General features: G+C 31.9%; 1 protein-coding gene across 7 annotated transcripts in view; it reads right to left on the reverse strand.

The window, feature by feature from the left end:
- The window catches only part of LOC143232553 (serine/threonine-protein kinase 26-like), a 52,892-nt gene extending 34,463 nt beyond the window's left edge, over positions 1-18,429 (reverse strand). Inside the window, exon 1 of one of the 7 annotated variants that reach the window (XM_076468125.1) lies at positions 18,201-18,429. In XM_076468125.1, coding sequence (XP_076324240.1) covers positions 18,201-18,224 — 24 coding nt within the window. In that variant the 5' untranslated portion in view covers positions 18,225-18,429. Of the gene's footprint in view, positions 1-204; positions 342-602; positions 783-4,413; positions 4,555-13,549; positions 13,701-18,200 lie in introns of those variants that run through there. The other 6 variants (XM_076468127.1, XM_076468122.1, XM_076468131.1 and 3 more) reach the window with 6 other exon arrangements.
- Positions 18,430-19,431: the final 1,002 nt, after the last annotated feature.

Below are 19,431 nucleotides of genomic sequence, written 5' to 3' on the forward strand. Positions count from 1 at the left end.
GGGGGGGTGTAAAATTAATTTTACACCAAAAGCAAAGAAATAAAGAAATTCCTACGATTTGCCAGCATAGTAGAATTTTAGCACAAGCATAAATATTAAGTTCAATTTGACATATGTGAAAACTAATCTAAGTATTGCACACCTAAATCTGGAAGAAACAGCTATCAAAAGGTGCCCGAAACTTTTAAGAGATAAACAAATTACCTTGAGGAAAGAGAGCTTCACATGTAGACTAATTCGTACCAACTGATCATGAACTTTAGGAAAATCTCCTCTCATTATGTTTTTCAGTTTAATGATCAAAATACATTAAATATCGTAATGTTTTTGTCAAAATATTTTCATGACCTTTGAATCTTGACTTACTCAAGGGTGTAAATGTCTGTGTGGAAACGATTTAACTTTAAATAAGTTTATATTGAGCTCCTACGAGGGTCTGACAACATAGCTGGTGTAATTCTTCATGTAAGATAGGCCTTCCTTCAAGAGTTATTTTTTCACTAATCACTATCTGATAGCCGTTCCAAAATTTACATACCCCTCACAAAAAAGTTCAAAACACGAACATAACATAACCCATGTATATAATAAAATGCACAAACCTCGAGTGACAAATGGTGATCCCACATTAGCAGCTTACTGTCTTAAAGTTCTTTTAAATTCGAAACATTAACAAAAAATATCATAGGATTATGAAACACCGTGCAGTAGGTAGACTTTTTCTATAACACGGACACACTGGCGGGATTCATGTAAAGGAATGATTCTGATGACGTACTGACGTGGGTGTGTTTTATGTACATATGTGCCAAGATAGAGCCCTGTTGTTTGATAAATATCGATAAACCATTCTGTATTGTCGGATTTCACAATGAATACACCAACTAATTCGTCATTTGTTTATTCTAGGTAACATTTGGTCATTAAATAAACCTAAGTGGGTTTTATTAAAATACTGATATGTATTTCGGCCTTCAAGCGTGAACAGATGTTATCACTGATTCCAGATAAGCTACATTGTGGAAAAGCCACCACGTTTTTTTTTTCAATGTAAATTTTATTTAAGCTTGTTACTTCAAGTCATGAGCATTCGCGAGGGGACAAGGGGACACTTGCCCTCTGTAAAATGAAAAAAACAACATTTATTTATTCATTCATATATATATATATATGTATATACACACACACATTTATAAATATACCACTGATTTAGACACTCCCATCTGCCGAACTTTCTGTGGACGCTCATGTTTCAAATGCTTATTATTACTGGAGGGAGGAGAATGAATTTTCTCCAAGTTAAAGGAAATATTATCATACTAGTATTAACAGTAACACACAAAATAATCTTGGTATTATCATACTAGTATTAACAGTAACACACAAAATAATCTTGGTATTATCATACTAGTATTAACAGTAACACACAAAATAATCTTGGTATTATCATACTGGTATTAACAGTAACACACAAAATAATCTTGGTATTATCATACTAGTATTAACAGTAACACACAAAATAATCTTGGTATTATCATACTGGTATTAACAGTAACACACAAAATAATCTTGGTATTATCATACTAGTATTAACTGTAACACACAAAATAATCTTGGTATTATCATACTAGTATTAACAGTAACACACAAAATAATCTTGGAAACAACCTCTACTTTATTGATTCTGGTTAGATTGGTTAAAAATCAGCAAACCCAACATGTCTAGTCTCTCAGAAGTAGACCAAAAATATGACGTTCATTCTTTGAAAAAAAGGTTAAATGATGTGAAAACATGCAAGTTATTTTAAAAAAGAAAATGTTTATTTTCCTTGTGCTGCAACTCATACATCCTCGAACAAACAATTAATTAGATAATCCGGAAATGCTCACAAGTCTTTAAAAATGCAAAGCGAATTTTGTGCTTGTTAAGATAAAGTAATTTGGTGAACTTACAATAAAAGTATGCATATTGAAATTAATTTCTATTTAAAATCGACCTACATAGAAAATTTGGGAGACTAGAAATATTAATATAAAAATATCGAGAAAACAACAAACTTCAAATAAAACATCAGAGTAACTTTCAATTTTAAACAGTTTGTCAGAAAAATCTTTCATAACCTTTTTACCCCAACAAAACCTCAGAACGACCTTCAACTTCAAACATTAAAATATATCCTAGTCTGTAACAAATATAAAGCAATTTTTAACATTGAAACGATACAAAAGTATTCAAACATAACAGATTGTCAGTGTAATATTTAACTTAAATATTAATTAGAGATCATGTTTAACTTCCATAAAACAGCTTAGTGATCAACTTTCGATATTAATGGAACAACAGGATATTTCTCAAACCTATCAGAAAATGAGAATAGCCATCAGATTTATAAATTATCCTTAACCCAAACAGGATATTACAATACGAGAAATAGTAAACAATTTAAGGCACAATATATTTCTTATTACAATGCAAGAATGGAATTAACGTGCTTCGATACTCTTACCTGAATATAATGTGTATGCTCAGGCTAAAATTCTACGATATTTGGCAAATAAATGAAATTTTATTTTCTATCGGCCTAAAACATTTTAATGATTATTGGTATAAAAAATTATGTCGTATTTTAATGTCGTGGTACAAAGTATATTTTTTTAAAAAAATTAATCGATGTTGTGCTAATTAAGAATAATGTTTAAATGAAAAAAATATTAATTTGACGTTACATGAAAATGGTAAATTAACACATGTATGTGTATATATTACATAGTGCTAGATAATTATTATTTGATATATCTATTTGATATATTACATAGTGCTAGATAATTATTATTTGATATATCTATTTGATATAAGTACTATGTTTTTTTGATACACATTGTTCTTCTATTTCTCTTGAAGATGTCTCTATGGAAACATACAGAGATGTGTAATTTAGTTTACAGTTCTAATAAAAACATATTATGTATTAAGTTGTCTGATCTTTGTTTATATCAATTTATATAATATACATTTTACCCAATAAGATATTACAGAATCTATTAACCACAATAAGGCACATCTCGAGTTTAATGTATGTCGTCTATTGTTCTCAGAGAAAACGTTTTTATGTGTAACATTGAATGAACAGAGACATTTCTATAACAATGTGAAGTTCCACCCACATGAACATTGTTCTTTACATAGCTATAGTTGTATTGGAAATGTCCAAATTTTTAGAGCATGAAAAATATTTTACCTTTCTTCTTTTCTGGGCTTATTATGTATGTATGTATGGACTATATTAAACAGAAACATCGAAATCTGTTAATTATAAATTCATGATAGAGAAAAGCACGTAGGATAAAAACTTTTATAAATCACTTAAAAACAAAACAAAAACGCCTTCTACAGGAAGACAGTTCTTCTTAAGTTTAAAAAAAGTCATCCTACTATTTAAAATGTAGATTTACCAAGTACAAAATAATCAGATTTTTTTATAAGTTCTATAATTTAATATATTATTTTACGAGTTCTTGAGAAGCACATTAAATATTTAGAACGACAATGAAGTCTTAATTTTTCTGAATAACCCAACCAGGACCACATTTACTTAAGATACTGTCCCGGAATCAATGACGAGTATCTTAATGGTCCAATTATCAATAGCAGTGAAAGTACTTACTTGACACTTGAATACCTATGGTAGAATATTAAAGAACCTTTTGTAACTTTCCTGTAACACATAATTATGTCAATGTACTATCAACTGTTTTTATTACTCTAGAACTTTTAGCAGCTCTTCTAGTAGAGGTTATTCCATGGTTATGAAACCTTTATATTAATTTTCTTAACTAATAAGTGGAATGTAAATATTCAAGAGTTATTTTCTGGTTTTATAAGTTTACATTGACCACCCTAATTATTCATCAATAGCTCCTGATTCTCTAAGTATTTAATAACGTCCTACATCGCTATTTCTGGAACAATAACTATAGACTCTCCCAAAATAGTGGCCATAATTCCGAAAGTTCTTAAAGAAGATAATAATTCACAAAAACCATGAGAAGTCATACTCATCCAGTTATTTGTTATCATTGTTTAAATTTATCAGGAGAATCATACATCATCTATTCTTTAAGAAATAATTTAATTCTCCAAGTGTTTTGCAGTGTCTGTATGTAACCGAACTGACCAGAAAGTTAATTCCCCAAGTCCTTGAATAAAATACTAATTATTTAGTATATTAATAAAACCCCAAGACATTGAAAAGGAGCCCAGGTTATCACTTCTTTTACCAGTATTGTAATTACATAACATCCAGAATATAAACAAATATTTCTATATGCCGTTTACTCAAAGAAAACAAACAAACATGTAGAGCCGAAAAAGAAAACCTGAAAAACTGCTATAAACATTAATAAATAGCATACCGTGTACTGAGTTGGTCTTGCTGGCTGTCCCCATGTTTTCCATTTCAAGAAAGAGGGATTATATCCCCATGAAGGGTTTGTATTTTGTAAACTTCTAGAAAAAGCTCCAAGTTTCTTGAATGGCATAGTTCACAAATTCCAAAATGAGGGATTCCAAAGAATAACATTCAGTTTTAATTGTTCTATTCACTTGGTATACCGTGATATCACGAAAACAATCTTATGTTCCTCAGCTTTGACGTACTTTCTCGAAATTAGTATCCAAAGTAACTGTTTTGTTTATCTTTAAACTAATTTAAGGTATTTGGACGTTAAATCAATGCACTAAATCAACAATATTTTATGGTGTTAAGTGACAATAAAGTGATTGAAAATATGCATACAGTATCTATGACAACAATTTACCAGCAATATATAAATCACTATTAATGGATAATATAAAAGTAACTGTGTGTTAAGAGTATCAAAAAGTCTATGTGTAAATATTTGTAGAGGAAATGCGGCACGAATAATATCAAAGTATCTATTCGTTAACAATGAAAAGGTTTCAAGTACAATTTCAGTACAATTATATTTACTTATAACCAACAATATCAAAATAACTATTAATTAACAGCGAAAAGATATTAAGAATACCAAGACAAACGTGCCTGAATGTAATTAACTTATTTATAATTAACAATATCAAAATAACCGTCATTTAATAATCAGAAGGCATTAAGAATCCCAAGGTAACTAGGCTTGCGTTTAATTAGGCTAACTTATAATCAACAACATGAAATATAATAAAGTAACTACAATATAACAAAAGCATCTTAGGATATCAAAATAATTATATGGAAATATTATTAAAAATATACTGTGAACCAATATATAGAGATAAATATTTAATAACAGTATAAAGTTAACTAATACAAAGTAATATGAAATAATAACCAACAATATTAAGTTAATTAAAGAAATATGTGATCGAGTACACTTTATCAGAATTAAGAAAATTCATTTTATGGAAGAAAGCTCCAAGAGTTTTCAGACTGAAAACTGCCTGGTTTTTCTGTACAAAGGCGTAGCTACAGCAAAAATACTTACAGATTATGCAACAGTACTTTGTGTTGTAGCAACTCTGAATAAAAAATACCATAATATGTTGTTACCACGAGGGAAAAGGCTAATATTGAAGTTATTTATAAGTCCAAAAGCTTGTGCCGAATATAAATAGTTATTTATGTTTCAACACTGACATGATATAAATTAAACTTTGACCACAATATTCAACAAAATTATTTTCAGATAAAATCATTAGTATTGCATTTAAACAAGACATCTTCTATTTTAGCTCGAAAATAAATGGAAGTTGTTACACTTGATACATAAACAAGTTATTTTCTCTCTTGCAAATAACTGTAGTTCTCAGCCAAAGCAAAAGAAAAGATATAACAATTAAGATGGACGCAGTGACTGCTGTAAATTTAGGAGGGATTATATTATCATCAACTGAGACACGAGCCTGCTTCCTAAAAGCGTTCACACAGATGTAAAGACCACTGTAATATATAGTAATTATATATTATATGAATACCATAAGACACTACTAAATTTTCTAAAGTAGTTCACACAGACGTAAAGACCACTGCAATATATAGTCATTACATATTATATGAATACCATTAGACACTACTAAACTTTCTAAAGTAGTTCATATGGACGTAAATACCACCGTAGTTTATAGTGATTACATTTTCACCACCCAATATACCACAAAACTTTCTACAAGAATTTTCACTGATGTAAGGACTGCTACACTCTAGAGAGGTTGTGATATCACCACACGAAAAATATACTGTGAACCAAGTAAGAAGTACTTACTGAAGTGAAATCTGGGAAAAGTTCTAAATAGATCACATTATTACAAACTGAAACACAATCTAGAATAAAGAACAAAAAGGAGATGAATTGTTCTAAAGTCGATCGTTAAAGCAATCAGTGAATGATACAAACAATAACCTCGATTTGTAAACAATAGTCTAATTTATGTAGTATTCTCACACAAGAGTAACGACTTTCAATAAGTCAAAATGTGAAACTCCGATGCGCTTGAAAAACCACTTAATGCTATTGATCTAATTACACGTTATTAACTTACATTATATATGTGTAAAACGTGTTGAAATATTTACATTTTTAAGATATATATTTTAACTTAAGTGAATCTGTTTTTTATATTGTTATGTAATGTGTAAAATTTCTGATTTAGCCTAAAAGCGATTTTCTGAGTTATATGTATTAGTTTTGTTTTTTTGCGCAGTCAGTTTATTTCAATTAATTCCACAGAACAGTTTCATTACAAGATAATCTTTGTTCTTATAATTATGCATCTTCTGTTACTTTTTAATATAACTAATATGTCATACCCATTACATAACATTTATACATTTAAAGTTAATCATGAGACATACATAACACATAATGAAACCGAATTTAAGTACAAGGAAATACAAGCAAAACTTCCACAGTACGTTAATACTATTATAGTGCTGTTACTTAAATTTAAATAAAAAAAATAAATAAGTACCGTGAACACGTACTTAATAATATTTTTAATACAAGTTTACACCCTATAATAAGTCATCGTGGTGCTCTCTGGCGAAGCTTAAGAATATTAAAAAGCATTTTTGTACTGTATTTTCAGAATACAGAAATCAGGCGTTTTTCGCATTTTAATGTGACACTGTCTCTCTGTGTATAAGGGCTTCCCATGTTATTCGTAGGTATAGAGACATTGATGGAAGGTTTTAGACATCAAGATATAATAGCTTCCCCTAAACAACAAGAGCAATCAAAGACATTCTATACCCTCGTCCCTTCGCTTCTTTACGAGATTATGTGCGTTTGTATCTTATAACGTTTAGCTTCATCTTCTATAAGTCAAAAAATCCTTCTCAAGTCGAGAATGATCAACGATCCAAATCTTTTTTTTTGTAGTGAGACGAAGAGTCTTAATCTTAATGTGCCCATGAAATATGGTGCATTCCGATCACACTTTACAGAGTTATTAACCTAACACCGCGAAATTGCCCCATCAGTGGGAACGACTATTTCACACTGACTTCACATCTTGTGTAAAATTCCCATGCACAGCGAGTACTATCACGTGCAATTGTAATATTACATCCATCGGTCTGTTAGTATTCGAGATGTGCTCATGGAAACACTTGTAGGCAGACACACACAAGGACCAGATTACAATATCCTCAACACTGCAGTCAGGCACGCACAAGGACCAGATTGCAATATCCTCGCTCCCCCTTCCTTGGAAAGAGGATAACGAAACAAAAAAAAATTGTTATTAATAATTCGAAAAGTACACTAGAAAAAGATTTTTAAATATGTTTCCTAATCCTTAATTACATGACGAGGTATCGTTATGAAAATATGTTTTAGTCATGACAACTATTTTTAAATGTAATCGTAATAAATTTATCGAATGTACGTCATACAAAAATCCATAGAAAATAACTAATACCAAACTGATTTTATGGCGCCATCTAGTTGAACTTTGTATGTATTTTGCATTAAGGTTGAACCCTAAATATATATTAAATATTTTATTTTTGAGGGCCCGGCATGGCCAAGCGTGTTAAGGCGTGCGACTCGTAATCGGGGGTTCGCATCCCCGTAGCGCCAAACAAACATGCTCGCCCTTTCAGCCGTGGGGGCGTTATAATGTGACAGTCAATCCCACTATTCGTTGGAAAAAGAGTAGCCCAAGAGTTGGTGGTGGGTGATGATGACTAGCTGCCTTCTCTCTAGTTTTATACTGTTAAATTAGGGACGGCAAGCGCAGATAGCCCTCGAGTAGCTTTGTGCGAAATTAAAAAACAAACAAACATTTTATTTTGTACTTCCTAATAAAGGAAAAGTTTGACTTTATCTATGTTTAGATGATATCACACGTTTTGTGTAAATTGATCCAGTTTATTTCGGGTTGCAAATTGCTACGTCTTTCTCTTTGGTTCTAAATAAAGTTTAAAACACAACAGGGAAATGTAACGCGAATTCATGTTCTAGTTAAACAGGTCTAGATGACACTATTTTGCAACTAGTCAATTTCACACAGCGAGTACTATCACGTGTAATTGTAATATTACATCCATCAACAGATACTAACTTGTTTACATTCTCCTTAAGATGAATAAAATGTAGGCATGGGGACTGCAGTAACTTCTTGGCATATGTTACAGAAGAAAAAAATAGGACCATTAGAAACACCGAGACATGTACCTGTTGTTTTAACAACAGTTGCAGTCAAAACGAACTTATCAACCATAATAATCAGCTCATTATAACTAATTTCCATTGTTTAAACTCACCGAAGTTTCGTTCGGAATATGTGCATGTCGATGCTACTAGCTACATACAGAATGTCATAGAAATCAATATTGTAATAGAATTCGTACATACATGGTGGCCCGTAAGTCCCTACCCATCCATATGTTATTACGTTATATTGAATTACGCATGTATTATAAATTTGTTTCTTTTTTTTCATAGAAATATGGCCGATGTAAGCCCATTTACACTTGAAGAGCGTATTGTGACAAGCACGTGGGTATATGAGCGCAAGAATACTGGTAACAGCACACTGATACACTGGATACATATGATATATGGATGGGTAGGGACTCACGGGCCACCCTGTATATGCACTTTAATGAAGAATGTTTATGCTTCTAGCTACAGTCACTTGTTGTTCTATGCTTATACTGCAATATTACACAATGTTGTGTTTAATAACATGTGGTGCTACAGTAAACACTTATGTTTGCATACAGGTTTCAGTAGCTCGTACGGTGATATAACAACACATTATCACGACCAAGCTATTCTTGTAGTTTTACACTAAATAACTAAGTGTTCAAATTTTAACTATATACGCATTGTTCCAGTAAACAACAATACGACTTTAGTTTCAGGATGTACACAGGATGTTATAAAAAACAAAAACAGTCGTTATGCTTCGAGTAACAAATAGAATATTCTAGAATAAGAATCATACATATAAAAGCTGTAAACAATATAATAATTATTGCCACGTTATTACATATATTACACTGGGGAACACTTTTTCAGTAACTTTGAGTTGCATTGGATATTTTAACTGATTCTGAAGGAGTTTTAGGCGCTGATTTCAAATCTGAAATTAGATTTTCTCTACAAGCTCTAGTTTGTATGCAATTTGAGGTTAATGAAATTGTACAAATGTGAACTTGCGTAAACCATGTATAAGCATTTTCACGTCCATATATATAGATAGCTTCTAATATTTTGATCATTCTTCTTTTGTTTCAGATCAAACATGGCTTCCAAAAATAGATATCATTGCAGAAACAAGCCTGATGTCTTTTGCTACATTTGTGGATGCTACACACTCAATCGTCAGAGACGTAACATATCCTCGTTCGTCAAGCGTGCCTACAAGGCATATTTTGAAGTTCATCTTGGTGATCAAGACAAGCAATGGGCTCCTCATGTTGTGTGCCACAATTGTGAGGAAATGCTTCGAGACTGGACCAAAGGAAAACGCAATGGTCTGCCTTTTGGTGTTCCAATGATTTAGCGCGAACCCACCAACCATGTAACTGACTGTTATTTCTGCATGGTAAACACAACGGGTGTTGGGAAGAAAAACCGACATAAGATTACGTATCCGAACATTCCCTCAGCTATTCGGCCTGCTCCGCACTCTGAAGAAGTTCCTGTTCCAGTTTTCAAAATGTCAAATTGCATAAAATCTGTAGACAAAAACCGACTTCAGATTTGAAATCAACACACTCAAATTGACTATAGAAAGGTCTTTTTTTTTAAATGCAACAAAATGAGTGTTCCCCAGTGTTATAATATAACATCGTGGTAGATAATACTGCATTTCAATATAATATAACCCATTAAGTGCTTATTAAATAGTTAAACTGCTATTCAGTTCACCTGTGTTATAATTTCCGAGCAGGCTAAAACCGCAAATTTGTGTTTTATGTTTCCAGACTGAAGCTTTCTATGTTCAATAACGATTAATTTTATATGCTTCATTAATCTAAGTGTTTTGTACTTGAAAAAAATTATGCAGTAAACACCATGCTGTGTTTACATGTTACGTTCATTCACTGAAAATTATGAAAATTAGATCAATGATTTCTGTGGTGAGAAGAGCTTTAGTTGGTATATCAGATCATATACTTATTACACTTTACAGTTCAGTAAACAATAATACAGTAATTCAGTTTATAGTTAGAGTATTGTGTTAACATTATAAAACATAATACATAATATTAACTTAGAAAACAGTATCTTACTTTAGAAAATGAAGTCTACTGTCTTGTTAAAGTTAAATGGTGGCGATAGATAGTTGTTGTACAATAACCAAAACAGTCGATTAGGGTCACCATACTCGCATAGAGAGAAGTTGAGACACCAAAACAATAACTGTAATCACCTCTTGAAATATTAATAATAATAATTTTACAGCTGGTGGTGGCACAACGACAGTAGTCATTCACTTAGATGAAGTAGTGTATTTGCATCTGGTGGTACCAGAATGTTGCAGAACAATGTGATGACAGAAGTAGCTGCTATCTGTTAACATCTGATAATACGTTGGATAATTTAGTAATTAGTTACTTATTTACATAAACTGTATCCAACTAGTGTACAACCATTATGTTACCTGATATAATTTGGTCCTGTTTCTATCCTATGAGGGCTAGATCTAGAAATATTTGTCATCAGTTCTTTGGCCACTACCTTTATGAAAATTACTGTTTATTGAATTATAACGTGAAAACAGCACTGCCTATTGTTATAAAGCAATTAATACTATCTTCCCAATAACTAATTTTGGAATATGAAGTAACTCCATAAATTAACAATGCATTAAGTTAATAATAAATAAGATCTTCAAATGACATCTTAACAATAAGGAGTTATTATCTGAAATTATATCAGCTGTCAATATTGTCATCTGGGATATAAAACCCTAGCAACTAGTTCTAGTCTTTAATCGACCGGTCAACACTATTATGTATTCTAAACCAAACAGCTACTCTCGTCAAGGTTCTGGGAGCAATAATAGAATAATGTGATGCAACATCAAGAATTTCATGTTACATCAGTTCCTATTACTGAAAGATGACGTACATTACAGTGAAACTACATCTGCATGCACGTCCATAATTACTCACAGTGAATGTTCACTCAACGACAAACGAAACATTAATCTGTTGTTTCTAGTATGGTTACAGACAACAAATGTGGCCTCAGATATAATTATTGACAATAAAACACTAAACTGTTGTTTCTGGTATAGTCACAGACAACAAACGTAGCCTCAGATAAAACTGTTAACGATAAAACACTAAACTGTTGTTTCTGGTATAGTCACAGACAACAAACGTGGTATTATACCTCGTTTCCCAGAACAAACAAATAAAAAAAACACACACTAAAGTATTGTTTGTGATACGGTAACAGAAAACAAACGTAGCCTCAGATATATTTGTTAACAATAAAACACTAAAGTATTGTTTGTGGTGCAGTAACAGAAAACAAACGTAGCCTCAAAAGTAATTACTGACAGGCAGGTGTTTTCACGAGCTGGTGCACGCATGTAGGTTTAGTCTGAGGAAATCAAGGATGGTCATTGGTCGTAGTAATTCAGTTGTAATTTGGAGGTTAATTATCTTTATGCCACTTTGATACACCGTTCTTGTTCTTTATGAAACCTATAACTTGAGAAAATTTCAATTACACTCTAAAACTTCAGAGGTTTGTTTGTTATAGTTCTTTTAAAAATAATACGTTTTTAATAATACTCGCACTTTGACATATTTCACTCATCTTTGACAACCTTTAACTAACACAGTACAATACTGAATTTTGTACGTTCCGTAATCCGAATAATAATTAGATTTGACCCTGGATTTAGTTTTGTTCAGTGATATAAATGTTCTGATGAGAAGCTGTATAAGTGCTTACACTTTCTTTCATATGGATTCCTACGTTATTAAAACAAGATGTACATACACCAATGAAATACTAAATTAAACACGAAAGTCACGTCATACACAGAAAGACCAAACTTTTTCAGATTATACATTAACATCATATTATTTAAGGTCACAGTATAATCGTATTACATCAGACCATACTAGTGTCAGATTGTACCATCATATCAGTTCATATCTCATCATAATATATGTATAAGATGAAATTATCAAACTAGCTAGTACTAACAACATATTATATTAGATGGTAACATATGGTAACATCAATATAAGTTAATGTAATTAGTCAAATCATATTATATAATTATGAATATCGTATTTTATGCTCACATAATTATATTAACTTAACACAAGCCTGCTGCATTTAGCTCAAATTAATGATATAAACTAAATTATAATTTTGTACTCCATGTTAAATATTTTGTGTCTCGAATACATAATATCCTATGGTATATTACATTTGAAGAAATTGGAGCAAACTTATGTTCACTTCACTCACTAGGTGACGTACAGGGATGGCTTGAAAAACAAATCTGAATAGATTATTTTTGATAGAGATACTTAACTTGAAAAACAACAGCGAACTTTGTTGATGTAGTTTAGTTGTTACACATTAAATTAGATCTGGTATTGTATATGATGAGAGCTTTATAAAGTAACGACCTGTTTTTACAGAGTCGCTCGATATGTTCTTTTATCAAATACATATAAAACTAGACACTCCAGAAAATTACATTACTGTTAGACTCCAGAGACTAAAATATACTTTAATGCACGCAAAAATAAGATAATAGTAGGACTTTGAATTTGTAATTTTTCATTTTAATAAATATATTTTCTTATTTGTTCGTACACTAGATGCTGCTAACTAACGGTTGTTTTCGTAAATTTGTGTAAAAAAGATAAGAAATAGGTTTTTAAAAGAATCCGGTTTCCAGTTTCTTTCAAGTGATGTTCTTAGCAAAAAAAAAAAAAAACATGCTAATGAGTGCTGAAAAGAAAGGAACAGAAGAGACACATGCATTCAATATTTTAACTGACTCGTTATCGGTGAAGAACAAAAGAAAGACGACACTCACCCAAGGAAGCATCCTCACAGACGTATATTACCTACACTGAATTCACATGCTCGATAGCGGAAGACGGCGATTTGAGCCTGAGGCGAAGTAACTTGTAACACTGGATCGTTGCTTGCCAGTGATCGACGTAACCTCGCAGTTATATTCTAAGGTCACCTGTCTCAGGTACTGGCAATATACATAGAATACATGGATACATAACACTGTTGCTTTACAGTAACGAACGAGTACAGAACCGAATTAGTTGTCAAACGATGGTATTTCACTGTTACTTTACAATGTCTTCATTATATTGTAAGTTTCAAACACGCTACATGTACTCCTGCAGTATCTCTGAAAGTATTTTGTTTCAAGAGTATAAAATAAATAAATAAATAGAGAGTAATAGATAATTTTTATTTCTCGAGTTTGAAGTTCTTATGTCCTGCTGTATTGTAGCGCACAATGCATAATTCTTTTCATGATTTTTCATGGCATGCGCACGTTTTACTGACGCCGCGATAGAAGAAACTGCAACCTTAAGTGTCCCTTATGTGACGTTATTTTAGTATCTACTGACTGACTAACAGACAACGCACTACTGTATACAGGTGAGCGTGGTTAAACCAGGTGACCCTCCTCCAAGTGGCTTTCTGTCCTTTTTGGGGGATATTATACATATATTGTACTCTGTAATTTTTCACCACTGAAGGGGCACATTGCCGCAATTCTATACTGTTATCTGCTTCTGTTATTGATAAGAAACATTCTCAATAGTGGCACGATACTGTGACCTGATTTCATGTATACTTCGCACAAGGTAGATAAAGTGAGCTATATATCCTACTTTACAACACTATCTACTTCAAGAACGGACTAGAAATAGTCGTACAATAATATGATAAATTATATCTACTCATATAGATTAGCAATATTCATTAAACAACAATACATTACTAATACCTCACGACGTCTATATAAACACCTGTTATGGAATAGAAATATTCATTAAACAACACCACATTGCTAATACCTTACAACATCATTTATATCTACTCCTCAAATTGTTTAATAATAACAATAAATCAACAATACATTATTATGATCTATATAAACTACTCTTATGGATTAGAAACATTTGTAAGAATGTTATTATTTTACTTTTTGAGACCTACACCTGGTAGTGTTTAATAGATAATCCTTTCTATCACAGTTACAGGGTGAAAGAAGATATTTCAAGCATTTGTGAAAAATTAGAGATCATAAGTTGGTTGTAGAAAAACCAACTTTACCCAAAAACCCACGCCCCAACGTGGGGGAGTTATAATGTTACGGTCAATCCTACTATTCGTTGGTAAAAGAGTAGCCCAAGAGTTGGCGGTGGGTGGTGATGACTAGCTGCCTTCCCTCTAGTCTTACACTGCTAAATTAGGGACGGCTAGCGCAGATAGCCCTTGAGTAGCTTTGCGCGAAAATCAAAATAACTTGCGTGAAAGACGGTCGTTAAAAAAGTAGTAATAGTTAACACCTTCATAGAATAAGATTCATAAACTGGACTACAGAGATTTCAATAGTACTTTGTCTTCCATTAATCTGAAGAAAATGTACTCAGTAATTATTGAAAACGATCGTACTTCTAAGGACGTTTTATACAGTACAGATTACATTTCTGTAAACTTTCACCAAAGGTTCCAGACGCTTCACTGCCTTCTTGTTAACTTCTATGCGGATTATTTATCGTTTTTGGTTTATTGTTAATGATTATTATAATAAAAATGTGTTGCTATTAGAAGATAATGTGTTATAATTCTAGAAAGTACACGTTTTGTTATTTCTCACGTTAATTTTTGAATGAAATTTATTTTTGTTGCGAGATTACATTTTTACTTGTTACAGCATTTTCAATGTACCGAAAGGGTTAAACATTGTTTGTGTCATAAAACCGTATTAGGGGTTCGATACTTTGTTGAGTGTAAGTTAACATTATAACATCTATAAACAATTCAGCTTAATATACAAAATGTACCATTAATCTATTTAAAAATACTTTAGGTATAGGAACGATACGCTTGTGTTACCAGTTCTACAAGTTTTTGTTCCATATCACAAGAATCAAGTGTTTGTTCTTACTTGCGAGGAACTAGATACGCATGAGTGTAACACATTCAAGATATAACGAGTAATCCGTGATCAGTAATAGAAAGGCTTGACTTGCACAAATATTACTCTCCTCTGAGCTTATTCTAGATTCAAATAAACACAATGTTTTATTTTTATATGAGCATTTTATTCACTATAGAAATTTGCAAGTAATTCTAAAACGAGTTCATCGACATTGCAGTTAATGAGTCGTAAACCTGTCTCAGGAACACGCAATAAAAAACGTACCTGTACATATAAAAACTGAAACCAGACACACATTTTAGTTGCTTTTAGAATTACATTTTTTCCACCACTCACAGTATATTTGTTATTATTATCTACGATAGAAATGTCATTCCTATGTAATAGATGCGTAAAACAAAACACGTAACATTTTATTTGAGCTAATGTTTTACATTATAGTTGGAAAATCAGTTTACAAGTTAAAATTAGAAAGCTAAAATAATTAGACAGTTTAAAAGATTTTAACGTGAAGATATCGTGCAGAAAGGCCAGGTGGGTTAAGGCGTTCGACTCGTAATCCGAAGGTCGCAGGTTCGAATCCCCGTCGCACCAAACTTGCTCGCACTTTCAGCCGTGGAGGTTTTACTATTCGTTGGTAAAAGAGTAGCCCAAGAGTTGGCGGTGGGTGGTTATGACTAGCTGTCTTCCCTCTAGTCTTACACTGCTAAATTAGGGACGGCTAGCGCAGATAGCCCTCGAGTAGCTTTGTGCGAAATTCACAAAACAAACAAACAAAGAATGGTGCAGAACAATATTATAACGATCTAGTGAAGTAAAGGCTCGTGATCTATAAACAACGTGCCAGTATTTGCCCATGCTAGTTGTATCATTTATTAACAGTTCCCACAATATGAAAATTCAGACGTGTAACAAAAACAATTATTTTGTAAAGATTTAGCTATTTTTCATTCCCTGAAGATTACATCATAACCTCCAAAAAATTTCAAATAAAGGATTTGAAGCTTTATATACTCATCACTGAAATAATAATTAAAAAAAATTAATAAATAATAATAAGAAAAATACCGAAAATTTGATTAGAGAAACTTTGATAAATTACTTGTTCAGTTTTCCTGGTCGGGTGGTAAGGGAGATCGACTCGTAATCTGAGAGTCACGAGCTCGAATCTCCGTCTCATCAAACATGCTTGCCCTATCAGCCGTTGGAGTGTTATAATGTACGGCGAATCCCACTATTCGTTGATAAAAGAGTAGCCCAAGAGTTGGTAGTGAGTGGTGATGACTAGCTGCCTTCCCTCTAGTCTTACACTGCTAAATTAGAGAAGGCTAGAGCAGATAACCCTCATGTAGCTTTGCGCTAATTTTAAAAAACAAACTGGGCTAATAGATCACCTCTAAAATTTTGATTGAAAACTATTGTTAGAGAAAACTTAGAAAATTTACTTGTTTAATTTCCCTGGACTAACTGACACACTTTGAGCTTTAGGTTGAAGATTAGAGAAAATTTAAGTTACTTATCTAGTTTTGCTGGACTAACAGACTCATTGTAGACATTTGGTTCAAATTTATCTTTAAATAAAGTCTCTTGAGAAAGCATTAATTTATAAAACTTGCAAGCTCAGTCGACTTTCTGATATGAATAGTAAGGGTCATTTATTATAAACTGATTTTTACTAATATAATACATTGGTCAAGTGTTACGTGATCAAAGTTAAAACTTTGAGTTTAAAATATTTTAAAAATCTCATAGTTTGAATTTATTAAAAGTTTAATTTTGGCTATATCTCAATTTAAAAAATAGCTTATTAATTTTAAAGTACATCTAACAGATTTAGAAGTCATTTTATTATGATTTAAATTTTAAATTTTAAAGGCTTGAAATATGTTTTTTTCTTTTCATTTAAAAGCTTAATCTTAGCTTTTGATCCAAATTAAGTTCTGAATTTAGTACACTTACAATTTCGGTTTATTCTCATATCATTAATAGTTTAATATTTACAGACTTAGGAGACATACTAATAGTACACTTAAAATTTCGGTTTATTCTCATATCATTAATAGTTTAATATTTACAGACTTAGGAGATATACTAATAGTACACTTACAATTTCGGTTTATTCTCATATCATTAATAGTTTAATATTTACAGACTTAGGAGACATACTAATAGTCTGATTTAATCAAGGTTAACATATCTGAAGCTTCAGTTCGGTTTCCAAAATGTTTAACTATAACAGCTCAAGTGTTTGATTCTTATAGGGTACAAACTCTTCTAGTTTAGAACTGATCAACTGAAAGCTGGTTTATGTTTCAGGAAACATTCAAATCTGGTAAAGAACACGTAACAGTCTGGTAGTCTCCATGTTAAATGGCACCATGAAATATAACTTCGTATATATTTGCACTAATTTTTTCATAAAATTCTTTAAAGTTCGAGACAAAAAACTGTGAAAAAAACAACACCCAAATGTCAAGTTACACGAATACAGAACCTCACTTACACAACGATAACCTGCAACTGTTACGTGTACCTAAGTTCCACTTACCGCATTAATAGCCATGCTCTGCATTCAACTTAAGGCGAAATAACTAGGGCAACTGAAGTTATAAGTTTAAGTTTCTAGTGTTAAACGTCTCTCTGACTGAAGAGATTCGAGTAATATGCTGGACAGTGTGGTCTTTTATTACAGTTTTATACGCCTAATTAGCAAAACTTCTGAACATTATGCTATTTGGTTCCACAAGCGTCTGGATCGACGTACAAGACATTTCTCCAACAGATACCGTTATATTTCTCAGCCACACGTTCGACCTGACTAACCACTAGACTAACGCCACCGGTTCGTGAAAACAGCTGTAGTAAAAAACAGGTTTACCTTGTAGGTAGCTATAATGCAAGATTATGTCTTACGTTTTATTGCAACATTGTTTAAAAAAGAAACTAGAACATCGAAGTAGTTTAACACTAATAACACACTGGGTCTTCTTTTGACAGTATTTCTACACGTAGGAAAATATGCAAACGGAAAAGATGCTTCGTCAACAAATCGACAAAATAACAAAAAACACGTTATTTTTCCCAACCTGTATATGTTTTAGCACTAAAATTTGCGTTTTTATTACGAGTGCTTATAAACAAATTCTCAATAATTCATTGTGCATCATTTGATTACATTCATTTAACTTTCACGTTTCTGTAGAATGACAAAAATGAAAATTTGATATATCTAAGCTATATTTATTTCTATGGCCAGATGTAATATCGAGGCTTCTTCTGATTGGTTGCTTATGTGAGGTTTTAAGAGGTAGGATTTATACTCAAGGCTGTAAAGGTGAATTTAAAAAAAACATTGTTATTTGAATGGTGAGCTTAAGTTCCTGTAAACTGTATAAAGGTATTAGATCTTAGTTTAAGATTACTTTTTATCTAACTAACTAAACAACTCGTTTCGTACCCTACAAAGGTCAATCTTATCCATTTTGTATCCTTCTTGACTCATCACTTCTTTAAAAAATTATCTTCTACAAGTTGAGTTGCACAGAAAAATTATATGACAGAATTAAGTATCTTTGCCAAAACAGTTTCCAGTCCAATAGCAAACAGTTAAACTCTCTATGTTAGAAAACTGTTCATATGAGAAAAATTACAAAAAACACACACACAGAGACTACAAAACAAAGTGTGGTGTAAAGAAGTTACGACATCTTTGAAATTCATAAACATAATGTGAAAACCAACGTAATGATAAGCTACCCTTAACCAGTCTGGTTGTTGTT

This window comes from Tachypleus tridentatus, chromosome 11 (genome assembly GCF_004210375.1).
Source record: "Tachypleus tridentatus isolate NWPU-2018 chromosome 11, ASM421037v1, whole genome shotgun sequence".
NCBI classification, from domain to species: domain Eukaryota; kingdom Metazoa; phylum Arthropoda; class Merostomata; order Xiphosura; family Limulidae; genus Tachypleus; species Tachypleus tridentatus.